This window comes from Vanellus vanellus, assembly GCF_965231255.1.
Source record: "Vanellus vanellus genome assembly, chromosome: 28".
Lineage (NCBI taxonomy): Eukaryota > Metazoa > Chordata > Aves > Charadriiformes > Charadriidae > Vanellus > Vanellus vanellus.
In genome coordinates, this window is record NC_138933.1 from 1960538 (window position 1) to 1973294 (window position 12757).

Consider the following 12757-nt stretch of genomic DNA (forward strand, 5'->3'; position numbering starts at 1 on the left):
CAGCCCCGTCCAACCCGGCCTTGAACACCCCCAGGGATGGGGCAGCCACAGCTCCTCGGGGCACCCTGCGCCAGGGGCTCAGCGCCCCCACGGGGAAGAATTTCTCCCCTATATCTCCCCTAAATCTCCCCTCTTTCGGTGTAAAACTGTTCCCCCTCATCCTGTGGCTCCCCTCCCTGATCAGGAGTCCCTCCCCAGCTCTCCTGGAGCCCCTTTGGGCACTGGAAGGGGCTCTGAGGTCTCCCCGGAGCCTTCTCTTCTCCAGGCTGACCCCCCACCTCTCCCAGCCTGTCCTCCCAGCAGAGGGGCTCCAGCCCTCCCAGCATCTCCGGGGCCTCCTCTGGCCCCGCTCCCACAGCTCTGTGTCCTTCTGCTGTGGGCACCCCCCTGAGCTGGAGGCGGCACTGGGGGGGGTCTCCCCAGAGCAGAGGGGCACAATCCCCCCCGCCCCCTCGCCCTGCTGGCCGCACTGGGGGGGATGCAGCCCGGGTTGCCGGTGGCTTTCAGTGCACTTTGCCAACTCATGTTGAGCTCCTCACCCCCCCCCACCCCCCCATCCTCCTCCCCAACCCCGATTTGTGCTGGGACAGCCCCGACCCCCACGTGGGACCCCGCACTTGGCCTTCAACTCCGGCGCTGGGAGAGGCCGGAGGATTTGGGGGTTCCCTGACTTTGCTGCCTCCCCCCCACCCCCCAATTTTTCACGTTGGGATTTGTTTCTTTCCCTCTCCTTAACTAAACAAATTTAAACAAATTTGAGCTTTCAGAATTCGGCTGTTTTCTGCTTGAGGAGTTCAGTCCCTTCGTCTGTGGCTCCAGCCCCCCCCCCGACCCCCCCCCTTCCCCCAAAAGTGACACTGTGTCCCCACGGGCCACACCAATCCCGGGACCCCCGTGGGTTTGTGTGTGTCGTTCCAATCCCCCCCCCCGGTGAGGAGCCACAATTCGCCCCCGACGGCTGTAAGGGGGGGGGTCGGGCTGGAGTGGGGTCCCGTTCCCCCCCCCTCGATGGCTGTCAGTCCCTCCCGGGGCGGTGCCGGGTCCCGGGGGGCGGCGGCGCGGGGGTTCCCCCGCGCCGCCGCCCCCCGGGACCCGGCGCCGCCCCCGGTACCGCCCGTCGGGGATGGCGACAGCGCGGAACCACCGTTGAGATGTCGCCGATGAGGGGTCTTCTGGCACCGCAAAACGCTTTCCTGGACACCATCGCCCGTCGCTTCCACGGGACGCGTGAGTGCACCGGCACCGGGACACCTACCGGCACCGGCACCGACGGGTTTGGATGGGACGGGGCGGTGCTCGGCGCTGCGCAGCCCCCGAGGGCTCGAACCGGGACCGGGATGGGGACAGGGACCGCGATGGGGATGGGGACAGGGGGTGTCCGGGGCGGGGGAACCGGGACCGGGACTGGAACGGGGACGGGGACCGGGATCGCGGTCGGGATTGGGATCGGGACAAGGACAGGCGGTGCTCGGCGCTGCGCACCCCCCGAGGCGGAGGAATCGGGACCAGGACCGGGACCGGGATGGGGACCAGGACCGGCACAGGGACCGGCACCGGGATCGCGATGGGTATCGGGACAGGACAGGCGGTGCTCGGCGCTGCGCGTCCCCCGGGGCGGAGGAACCGGGACCGGGACCGGCTGTGCTCGGCGCTGCGCACCCCTTCGGAGAGCGCCCGGTCGGACCGGGGGGTGCTCGGCCTGAGGGGGGATGGGGTGTGGGGGGGCTCCGCCGGCGCCCCCGGCTCCCTCTCGCCCCGCGGGGAAGGATCGGGCCCCGCCGCCCCCTCCCGGGGCTATAAATACCCGCGTGTGTGTGTCCCTCCCCCGCCGCGCCGGTGGGTACCGGCGGTGCTCTCCGGGGCTGCACCGGGACGGGACCGGCAGCCGCGGGGGGGGCTGCACCCCCCCACCCCCCCACAACCCCCCGGTCCCTGGGAAAGGCCCCCCACCCCCCCCCCGGCCCGGTGCCGGTGTCTCTCGGGGAGAGCGGGTGGGAGGCGGCCCCCGCCCCCCCCTCCACGCTGTTCCTATGCAAATGTATGCAAATGAGTCAGAGTGGGCTCCACCGCTGCCAACGGGGCGGTTCAGCCCCAGCGCTGCTGCGCGGTGGGTAAAAATAACCCGGTGGGCCCAGATGGCTGCGGGCCCCCCCGCGCCCCACACCCCCACCCCCACCCCCCGACAGGGGCACCCCACGGGGCACCCACGAACCCCAGACCCTTCCCCCAAACCCCTGTGCTCCCCCAAACCCATGGACCCCCCCAAACCCCTGTGCTCCCCCAGCCCCATGGGCTCCCCAAAACGCATGAGATCCCTCAACCTCATGGGCTCTCCCAAACCTACGGGACCCCCCAAACCTATGGGATCCCCCAACCCCTTCCCTCCAGCCCCATGGGATCCCCCAGGCCCCTGTGCTCCCCGAAATCCCTGGGCTCCCCCAGCCCTATGGGATCCCCCAACCCCATGGGCTCCCCCGTCCCCATGAGCTCCCCCAAACCTATGTGCTCCCCCAAATGTGTGGGATCCCCCAAATGCGTGGGATCCCCCAAATGTGTGGGATCCCCCAGCCCCACGGGTTCCCCAAACCCCTTCCCTCCAGCCCCACGGGCTCCCCGCACCCCCTTTCCCTGCACCCCCCCCCCCCAGCGCAGCCGCCTCTCCCGTTGCAGACAGTAACTTCGTGCTGGGCAATGCCCAAGTGCCCGACGCGTTCCCCATCATCTACTGCTCCGACGGCTTCTGCGACCTGACGGGCTTCTCGCGGGCGGAGGTGATGCAGCGCTGCTGCGCCTGTTCCTTCCTCTACGGCCCCGACACCACCGAGCTGCTGCGGCAGCGGCTCCGCCGCGCGCTGGACGAGCACCGGCCCTTCAAGGGAGAGCTCATCCTCTACCGCAAGAGCGGTGGGTGACAGTGATGGGGGTGGCCAGGTCCCTTCCGCAGCCCCCCACCCCCGGGGGGTGACACCCGGGTGTCCCCCCCCAATAGGTGTCCCCTTCTGGTGCCTGCTGGACGTGGTGCCCATCAAGAACGAGAAGGACGAGGTGGCCCTCTTCCTGGTGTCCCACAAGGACATCACCAGCACCAAGAGCCGCTCGGGCGCCGCCGATGGCACAAAGGATGCGGGTGAGGGGGGGGTGGTGGTGGTGGGAAGATGGGACCAGCTGGAGCCACCAGTGGCCACCGTCACCAACGTCCCCCCTCTGCCCGGGCAGGCGGGCGCCGGCGGTTCGGCCGTGCCGGAGGAAAGGGCTTCAACGCCAGTCGGCGCCGGAGTCGGGCGGTGCTGTACCACCTCTCGGGGCATCTGCAGAAGCAGAGAAAGAGCAAACACAAACTCAGAAAGGTGGAGTTGGGACGTGGGTTGGGGCTGGGGGACACGTGTTGGGGTTGGGGGACACACGTCAGGGCTGGGGGACGTGTGTCAGGACTGGGGACGGGGCGTCCGGGCTGGGAACGGAGTGTCCAGGCTGGGAAGAGGCTGATGCAGTGGTGACACAAAGGCTTGGGGACAGTATGCCCACGCTGGTGACAGCGCGTCTGGGCTGGGGGCGGGGGGGACAGGGCTGGGGATGGGGGGACAGGGCAGGGGATGGGGGCACAGGGCTGGGGACAGGGCATCACGGAGACCCCCCCCTGTCTCCCCCAGGGTGTCTTTGGGGACAAGCCCCCCCTGCCCGAGTACAAGGTGGCCGCCATCCGCAAGCCCCCCCTCATCCTGCTGCACTATGGGGCCTTCAAGGCGGGCTGGGACGGGCTCGTGCTGCTCGCCACCCTCTACGTGGCCGTCACCGTCCCCTACAGCGTCTGCGTGGGCGCTGGCACCGAGGGGGGGCTGCCGCCCGCCCGCGGCCCCCCCAGCGCCTGCGACCTGTGCGTGGAGATCCTCTTCATGCTGGGTAAAGCCCCCCGACACCCCCCACCCCACACGCTGCCCCGCACCGGCTCGGGGCTGGCAGAGGCCGGGGGCACTCGGTGCACTGATGGCTGCCCCCCCCCACCCCCAGACATCGTCCTCAACTTCCGCACCACCTTCGTCAGCAAATCGGGGCGGGTGGTGCTGGACCCCCCCGCCGTCGCCCGCCATTACCTGGCCGGTTGGTTCCCCCTCGACCTCGTGGCCGCGCTGCCCATCGACCTGCTCGCCGCCTGCCGGGTCGACGTGGTGAGCGCCGGGACGTGGGGACCCCCCCCCGGGCTGTGGGGACCCCCCCCGGGCTGTGGGGGTCCGTCCCACTGGGGTTTGGGGGGATGCTGATGGACCACGGGGACCTCACTGGAGACCCTGATGGGCCAGTGGGGACCCTGAAGGTCTGCAGGGACCCCCAAAAGGTTGCAGGGACACCCCCCTCCGATTGGGCATTGGGGACCCCGGTGGGGCACTGGGGGCCCTGGTGGGATTTTTTGGAGATGCCGATGGGGCTGTGGTGGCACTGATGGGGCATTGGGGACCCCAATGGGGTTATGGAGACCCCAATGGAGCTGCAGTGACACTGATGGGGCATTGGGGACCCCAGTGGGGCTGTGGGGACCCTGGTGGGGTTATGGAGACCCTGATGGGATTATGGAGACCCTGATGGGGCTGTGGGGACACTGGTGGGATTTTGGAGACCCCAATGGAGCTGTGGTGGCACTGATGGGGCACTGGGGACCCCGATGGAGCTGTGGTGGCACTGATGGGGCTGTGGGGCCATTGGTGGGATTTTGGAGACCCCGATGGAGCTGTGGTGGCACTGATGGGGCACTGGGGACCCCGATGGGGCTGTGGGGACGCTGATGGGATTATGGAGACTCCGATGGGCTGCAGGACGCCCCGTCGGTGCTGGAGGGACCCCGATGGGGCTGTGAGGGACCCCACAGGGGCTGGTGGCTGGATGGAGCCAACTGGTGCCCCGTCCCCTTGGGGTGCCCCGTCCCCTCCGGCACTGCCCCTCTCCCCGCAGTACGTGGGCGCCCACCTGCTGAAGACGGTGCGGCTGCTGCGGCTGCTGCGGCTGCTGCCCAACCTGGACCGGTACTCGCGGTACAGCGCGGTGGTGCTGGCGCTGCTCATGGTGGTCTTCGCCCTCTTGGCCCACTGGGTCGCCTGCGCCTGGTTCTTCCTGGGGCGGCGGGAGGTGGAGGGCAGCCCGGCCGCGCTGCCCGAGATCGGTACGGCCATCCCCCCCCCCTCCCCGCCACTGACACCCCCCCCCCCGGGGGCCCTGTCCCCGTCCCCACACGCCTGGCACTGCTGCTGTGTCCCCACGTCTCCCCTATGTCCCCCCCCCCCGTACCCCTGAACTGGTGCCTGAGCACCCTTTGGGCCGCCAGTGGGGTTTTCGGGTGCACCCCATGGCACTGCTGCCGTGGCCCCGTGTGCCTCCCCCGTGGCCCCATGTGCCCCCCCCACGTCCCCACGTGCCCTCCATGTCGTCCCTCGTCCCCCCCCCCCCCCCCCCCCGGACATGGTGTCTGGGCACCCTTTGGGGTCTGGTGGGGTTTGCTGGGGCACCCCATGTCCTCCACGCACCCCAAAGTTGAGTCCTGACTGTGCACCCCATACCCCCCCCCCCCCAAGACCTTCCTATGCACCATGTGCACCCCACAGCCCCACACCTGTGCCCCCCCACCCCATATCCCCAAATCCTGTCCAGTTTCTGCCCATGTGGGGCTGTCCCCTGTCACCCCCCTCCCCCCCAAAATCCAGACAGCCCCCCCATATCCCTGCTCACCCCCTTTGTGTCGTTCCCCCCCCCCCAGGCTGGCTGCAGGAGCTGGCGCGGCGGCTGGAGACCCCCTATTACCTGTCGAGGAGGAACTGCAGCGCCGGGGCGGCCGGGAACGAGACGGGGCCGGGGGGCAACTGCAGCGGGAGCGGGGGGCTGCTGCTGCTGGGGGGGCCCTCCCTGCGCAGCGCCTACATCACCTCCCTCTACTTCGCCCTGAGCAGCCTGACCAGCGTGGGCTTCGGCAACGTCTCCGCCAACACCGACACCGAGAAGATCTTCTCCATCTGCACCATGCTGGTCGGGGGTGAGGGGCCGGGGGGGGCGCAGGGGGGTGGGGGTGGTGGTGATGGTGGTGGGGGGGGTCCCAGTGGGTGGGTGATGGGTGTCCCTCGCTGTCCCCAGCGCTGATGCACGCGGTGGTCTTCGGCAACGTGACGGCCATCATCCAGCGGCTCTACGCTCGCCGGTTCCTCTACCACAGCCGCACGCGCGACCTCCGCGACTACATCCGCGCCCACCGCATCCCGCAGCCCCTCAAGCGCCGCATCCTCGAGTATTTCCAGAGCACGTGGGCGGCCAACAACGGCATCGACACGGCCCAGGTCAGCCCCCGCCACGGGCACCACCCGCCCCCGGCACCCCCCCACGACCCCCAACACCCCCAACACCCCCCAGCCCGGGCGAGCAGCGGTGCTGCATGGATGGACAGGAGATTTGGGGTGCCCTGGCCACATGGAGGGGATGGATGGGGGGGATTTGGGGTGCCCTGGCCCCACAGCAGGGATAGGGAGGGGGATTTGGGGGTGCTGACTCCATGGCAGGGATGGATGGATGGGAGGGGCTTGGATGGACCATCTCTGGAACTGTGGTGCACCAGACCCATGGCAGGGATGGAGGGGGCCTGGGGGGTCCCCAGCCCCATAGCAGGGATGGAGGGGGGGGACTTGGGGGGTCCTCAGTTCACGATGGGGATGGATGGGGTTGTGTGGGGGTCCCCAGCCCCATAACAGGGATAGAGAGGGGACTTTGGGGCGCTCAGCCCACGATGGGGCTGGATGGGGGCCTGGGGGGGGTCTCCAGCCGCATAGTGGGGATGGGGGGAGGACTTTGGGGTGCTCAGCCCATGATGGGGATCTCAGGATGCCGCGGGGGGGGGGGGAGGGGGGGCAGCCTGCGGGATGGAGGGAGAGAGACTGTCTGTGGGGTGCAGTGGGGCGGGGGGGAAGCAGCCCCCTCCCCCCTGCCCCACTGAGGGCGGTGGGCGCAGCTCCTGCAGAGCCTCCCCGAGGAGCTTCGGGCCGACATCGCTCTGCACCTGCACGAGGAGCTGCTGCAGCCGCCCCTCTTCGGGGGGGCGAGCCGGGGCTGCCTGCGCGCCCTGGCCCTGGGGGTGCGCCCCACCTTCTGCACCCCCGGCGAGCTGCTCCTCCGCCGCGGCGACGCGCTCCAGGCGCTCTACTTCCTCCGCTCCGGCTCCATGGAGGTGCTGCGGGACGGCACCGTCCTCGCCATCCTCGGTGCGGGAGCGGGCTGAGGCTGGCGCGGTTGTGACACCGATGACACCCGGCCTGACCCCCCCCACCCCCACCCCCGCCGTGTGTGTGTCCCTCAGGGAAGGGGGACCTCATCGGCTGCGACCTGGGGGGGCCCCGGCGCGCCGCGGCGGACGTGCGGGCGCTGACGTACTGCGCCCTGCGGAGCCTGGGGCTGCGGGTGCTGGCGCAGGGTTTGGCCCTCGACCCCGACTTCGCCCGCGCCTTCCGCCAGCGCCTCCCCCAACAGCTCAGCTACGACCTGGGGGGCGCCCCCGAGGTGAGGTGACGTCACAGGGCCGGGGAGTGACATCATGGGGCCGGGGAGTGACATCAGGGCGCTGGGGAGTGATGTCACAGGGCTGCCAATTGACATCAGGAAGCGGGGAGTGACGTCACGGGGCTGGGGAGTGACGTCACAGGGCTGGGGAGTGACGTCACGGGGCTGGGGAGTGACGTCACGGGGCTGGGGAGTGACGTCAGAGAGCCGGGGCGGTGCAGGGGGCTGACGTAACCCCCCCAGAAGCAACAGGGGTGGGGGGGAGAGGGGAGGTGATGTCACGGGCTCAGCGGGTCCAAGCCCCCCGGACAGCTGGGGCCTGAAGAATGACATCACGGCTTCCGCATGACATCACTGCCCTCATGCTATGACGTAACTCTGGACTAAGGGGGACAGGACAAATTTGAGGCACAATCTGTGGGGCCAAAGCCGAGGTGGTGGGGGTGGTGGTGGGGGTGTCGGTGATGTGGGGCTGAGGGGGGGCAGTAGAGGGTGACATCAGATGACATCACAGGGCTTGGGTGATGTCATGGGGGGGGAAAGCTGCGGGAGCGGGAGCAGGAGCAGGGACCCCCCCCTCTCTGTAGGCAGCGCGGCACTCACCCAGCCGGGAGCCCCCACCGCTGGAGGGGGGGGCCGAGCCGCAGCCCCCCAGCCCCGGCCCGGCCCCCCCCAGCCCCCCGGCGGCCCCCCCAGCAGGGACCCAGCCCCAGCGCCCCCCCCGCGGCCCCCCCACGGCCCTGCAGCTGCACCCCTGGAGCGGACCCCCAGACCTGAGCCCCAGGTGAGGGGCCAGGGGGGACGAGGAGGGTTTGGGGGGGGGGGTCCGGGGGGGCCCAGACCCTCAGGTCTGAGCCCCACCGACCCCCCCCATCCCCCACAGGGTGGTCGATGGCACCGAGGGGGAGGGCTGCGCTGCCGACCGGCCCCTCTTCAACTTCCACCTCGGCCCCCCGCTGGGGGCAGGTAAGTTGGGGGGGAGGGCCCCGATGGTGGGGTTCCCGGGGGGGTCTGGAGCACTGTGTGCCCCCCAGGGGACACTCACCTCTCCCCCCAGCTGGGGATGGGGGGCTGCTGGCCATCCCCCCCACCCCCCCGGAGCCGAGCAGCGCCGACACCATCGAGAAACTGCGGCAGGCGGTAAGAGAGGGGGTGGGGGGGGGTCGGGGGGGTTTGGGGGGTCGGGGGGGGACGCTGACCCCCGTCACCCGCAGGTGGCGGAGCTGTCGGGGCAGGTGCTGCAGCTGCGGGAGGGGCTGCGGGTGCTGCGAGAAGCGCTGCAGCTCCTGCTGCCGCCACCCCCCCTGCGCCCCGACGCCCCGACGATGGCCGCAGCCCTCCCACCGCTCCACGTGGAGACGGGGGAGACGGGGCTCTGCCTGCAACAGCCCCCCCCCGACAGCCAGCCCTGGGGCTCGGGCCCCCCCGCCACCCACAGCTCGTCCTGGTTGCGCCCTGACCCCTTCTGGGGTTCCCCGGGGGGGCAGGGGGGGCAGCTGGAGGGGAGCCCCCCCGTCTGGCTGCCCATCCCTGCCTCCTCGGGGGGACACGGCCTCCCCCTGCCAGAGCTGGAGCCCCCCACGGCCTGGGAGGTGCCCAGCCTGGAGCTGGCGCTGATGGGGGGGTCCCAGGGCCCCCCCCGGACCCAAGAGGAGGGGACAGGCGTGTAAGGGGCCCCTCGCAGCAAAGGACCCTGTGCAGCCGCAGCCCCCCCGCGCCGGGGCAGAGCCTCCTCTCCGCCTTTTTCAATAAAGGAGCGATTTTAAGAAGTCAGTGCAGGAGGTGGGAGTCCTGTGTGCCCCCCCCAGGGTGTCCCCACAGCCCCCGGGGACCCCCACACCGGGGGGGGGGGAAACTACTTTATTGGAAGGTGACAATCTCCAGCCCCAGGGTTGGGGGCAGGAGGGTCCCAGCGCCCCCAGAGAGGTGGCTGAGGGGGACCGGGGGTCCCCAGAGCCAAACTGGGGGTGTGTGGGGACCCCCAGTCCCTTGTGCAGGGCTGGGGAGGGACAGAGCACAGCAGCCCCCACCCCTCGTCACTGCTGCGCCAGTTTGGCCGCTTCTGCCTTGATGAGGGCGATCAGGTCCTGGTTAATGAGGAACACGAAGCGGAGGCTGGCGATCTGGGGGAGGGGGCGCAGAGAGTGAGCAGGGTGGGACCCCCGTCCCCCCTGGGACCCCCCCTTCACGCCGGGGCTCACCTCCACCACCGAGTTGTTGTTCAGCTTCCACTTGTTGCCGCCGAGCACGGGCCGCCCGTCGATGTAGATGGGGCGCCGGCCCTCGTTAGCGATGAAGAAATCGCCGTTATTCTTCAGCTTGATGACGCCTGGAGAAGGAATATAGGGTGAGGGGGGTGGAAGCGCAGCCCCCCCTCCTCCAGCACCCCCCCGAAACCCTCTCCAGTCCCGATCCCCGTCCCTACCCTGCTTGCGGGAGATCTTCCAGGCCGGTCCTTCCAGCGCCAGGTCCACGTCGATCTGGTTGTCCTTCGTGGCTCTGCCCAGCGTGATCTGGGGGGTGGGGGGAGCGAAGGAAGCGTCAGGGGGCTGAGGGGAGGCCGGGGGGGCTCCCCGGGGAGTGGGGGGCTCTGCTGGGGGGGGAGGGAGGACACAACACCCGGACTCACCTCCCGGGAACGCATGAGGTACCGCACCATGCGGCCCCGCAGCACGGCCAGCGTCTGGCTGTCGAAATCCGGGGAGCTCATACCTGAGGGAAGAGGAAGGGGGAGAGAGGTGGAGGGATGGACAGATGGCTCAGGGGACAGAGAGACAACCAGGGGGACGGACAGATGGCCCTCCCCGGTCCCCAGCTCTCACCTGTGATGCTGTCGACCAGCACCTGCCACTTGTGCAGCTCCTGCTCCAGCTGCCGAATCTCCCGCTTCTGGCGCCGGTCGGCCACCGTCAGCTCTGGGGAGACGGGGAGACAGGAGCTGGGGAGGGTGGGGGGCGCCTGCCCCCTCCCCGGGGGGTCCTGGGCCTCTCCCCACCCATTCGGATTGCCCAGAGGGGAGCGGGCTGCACTCACCGTGCTCCAGCACCTCGTCCCGCACATCCCTGTGGAGGAGAAGAGGCGGGATGAGATGGTGCCACCCTGCCCCCCCCCCCCCGCACACCTCTGTCCCCACCCCAGCCCCCCCAAAAACCTCACTTCAGCTTGCTGTCGTCAAGCATGTCCTCGGCATCCGAGAAGTTCAGCACTTGGTCCCCCTTAGGCAGCGGCTGCACTGGAAGGAGCAGGAGGGGAGGGAGTGAGGGGGCTGGGGGGCACAGGGGACAGGGGGCGCAGGGGACCCCCCCGGCCTCACCAGTCTGGTCATCCAGCAGGTAGTACTGCTTCATGAGCTGCCAGTGCAGCTGCAGGGCCTTGGCCGTCCGCGAGGGGTAGAAGACATCGGGGTGTTTGTGGAGCAGCTCCTGGAAGGTGTCGAGCGTGGGCTGGCTGGTCTGCGGAGGGGGGAAGGGACACGTGGCACTCAGGACCCCCATCGAGAGCCCCAGACCCCCGACTGGAGGCCCCACCCCGCAGCCCGCTCCGCTCCCCGCTGGCTCTTACCGATCCCACCTTGTTCAGCAGCTGCTCCTCGGCTTTGCTGAAGAGCACTTTGCTCTGGATGGCGGCGATGGCCTCGGGGTGCAGTTGCCGCATGGCCTGACAGGCCAGCCTGGGGGGGGGACACACGCGGTGTGAGAGTCCCCACAGCCCCCCCCGGGATGGCTCTGCCCCTCCAGCCCTGCCCCACACTCACTTGGAGATGATGGGGTCGTAGAGGAGCGCGTACCACCGCTCCTGGATCTCCCGCAGGTTGAAGCGGCAGCTGAACTTCACACCCAAGTGCACAGACGTCAAGTCATTGGTCTGGAAAAGCCCTCGGGTGAGGGGACGGTCCCTGGGGACCAGCCCCAAACCACAGCGGTGGCACACACAGCCCCTGCGAGGGTCCCCGAGGGACAGGCAGCCCCCCAGGGCTGTTACCTGCAGCACAGCATTGATGAGCAGAAGATCATCAGCGGGTTTCCAGCGGCCCAGGTCCTTCGTCACCTGCAAGGACTGTTTGCTCTTCTTCATCCGCTTGGCGAGGCCGGGGGTCGGGACCGGGCTGGGCGCGATGGGGGTGGATACCGACTTGGAGACCTGCGTGGGCACAGACGGGGGTTCGGGGTCTCTCTGGGCTCCCCAGACCCCCGGCCAGCCCCTGGACGTGCCCACCAGCTCCTCACCTTCTTCTTCTCGCTGGAGGAGGGCTCGCTGCCCGAGCAGCGCCCAGGCTCGACCCCGCCGGCGCCCTTGGCCCGGCTGGAGGATTTGGCGAGGCTGCTCTCTACCAGCTCATCGTCAAACTTCTTCCGCTTGATGAACCTGGAAGGAACGTGATGGCTCTGAGCCCCGGTGCCTGCGGGCCACCCTCTCCCGCAGGCAGGGGACAGGCAGGGGACAGCCCCGTGCCAGCGTACCGTGAGGAGCTGCGGCGCTTGGGGACGGCGCCCGAGGCCTGCGCCGAGCCCCGCTTCTGTCCCGCCAGCGACTCCTCGTCCTCGGAGCGGCTCGTCGCGCCCGACGCCATCAGTCCGGAGAGCAGCACGTCTGTGGGGGGCGGAGGAGGTGGGGGTCTCCCGGCTGCCCCCCCGAGAGCTCACCCGCGGGGCCGCCGGGACCTCCCATTGCAGGCGGGGGCGCAGCTTTCCTCGGGGGCGGAGGGGCAGTCCGACTCCGGGGGGACACGGGACACCGCGAAGGCAGAGACATGGCGGGGACAAGCGGGAGATGGGGGGAATGAAGGGAGCGCGGAGATGGGGGGACACGGGGGGACGCGGGCGACAGCGAGGGGCACGGGGAAGGGCGGGGGGGCGGGCGAGGGGACACGGAGGGACATGGGGGCACCGGGGCCTATATGAGGGGCCCGGGGAGGGGATGGGGGACACGGCGGGGTGGGAGGGGAGGGCCTAGGGCCCTGCCGGGGTCCCCCGGACAAACCCCCCCGGCCCGGGGAGGACCCAGACCCGCCCCCCACCCTCCAGAGCAGCCGGTGGCCGTTCCGGTGTTGCCGCCGCGACCTCACCATCCCCGGGAGCGAAGGCTCCGACCGCTCCGCCACGGCGCCCGCCCTGCCGCCTCCATGGACGGCGCCGCTTCCGGGTGCGCACCGGAAGTTGAATGACGTTGACACCCAGCGCGCTGAAGCCGAGGAAGGCGCCGCCATTTTACAGGCTCCGCGCGGCTTCCGCGG

The 12757-nt window shown here is 70.1% G+C and overlaps 2 protein-coding genes across 3 annotated transcripts; one reads left to right on the forward strand and one right to left on the reverse strand.

Annotated features, from left to right (window-relative positions):
- Positions 1-1151: 1151 nt before the first annotated feature.
- Positions 1152-9221, forward strand: KCNH3 (potassium voltage-gated channel subfamily H member 3; the record flags this gene model as incomplete). Its single annotated transcript, XM_082496362.1, has 15 exons — positions 1152-1227; positions 2671-2904; positions 2990-3127; positions 3217-3347; positions 3651-3900; positions 4009-4166; positions 4945-5152; positions 5744-6016; positions 6115-6314; positions 6980-7229; positions 7325-7524; positions 8112-8308; positions 8408-8490; positions 8582-8664; positions 8739-9221. 15 exons carry the CDS (start codon positions 1152-1154, stop codon positions 9192-9194), a joined length of 2937 nt encoding a protein of 978 aa, XP_082352488.1. The 3' UTR covers positions 9195-9221.
- Positions 9222-9313: 92 nt separating this feature from the next.
- Positions 9314-12746, reverse strand: MCRS1 (microspherule protein 1). Of its 2 annotated transcripts, XM_082496320.1 has the most exons (14): positions 12590-12743; positions 11985-12114; positions 11751-11889; positions 11506-11664; positions 11279-11388; positions 11086-11194; positions 10838-10976; positions 10681-10756; positions 10558-10586; positions 10347-10439; positions 10154-10236; positions 9950-10037; positions 9726-9853; positions 9314-9647 (listed from the first exon to the last, which is right to left on the reverse strand). In XM_082496320.1, the coding sequence occupies exons 2-14, from the start codon at positions 12092-12094 to the stop codon at positions 9561-9563; spliced, it is 1350 nt and encodes a 449-aa protein (XP_082352446.1). In that variant the 5' UTR covers positions 12095-12114; positions 12590-12743; the 3' UTR covers positions 9314-9560. The 2 variants fall into 2 exon arrangements, with proteins under 2 accessions (XP_082352446.1, XP_082352445.1); XM_082496319.1 differs by having other exon boundaries at positions 10681-10976; positions 12590-12746.
- Positions 12747-12757: the final 11 nt, after the last annotated feature.

What these genes read in the sequence shown, in the direction of transcription:
- MCRS1 (XM_082496319.1), bottom strand. Translation starts at nt 12,094, where the DNA reads ATGGCGTCGGGCGCGACGAGCCGCTCCGAGGACGAGGAGTCGCTGGCG. An exon ending in ACCTCATGCGTTCCCGGGAG is followed by an intron (nt 10,038 to 10,153) that starts GTGAGTCCGGGT and finishes CCCACCCCCCAG; the next exon opens with ATCACGCTGGGCAGAGCCAC. An exon ending in GAAGATCTCCCGCAAGCAGG is followed by an intron (nt 9,854 to 9,949) that starts GTAGGGACGGGG and finishes TTCCTTCTCCAG; the next exon opens with GCGTCATCAAGCTGAAGAAT.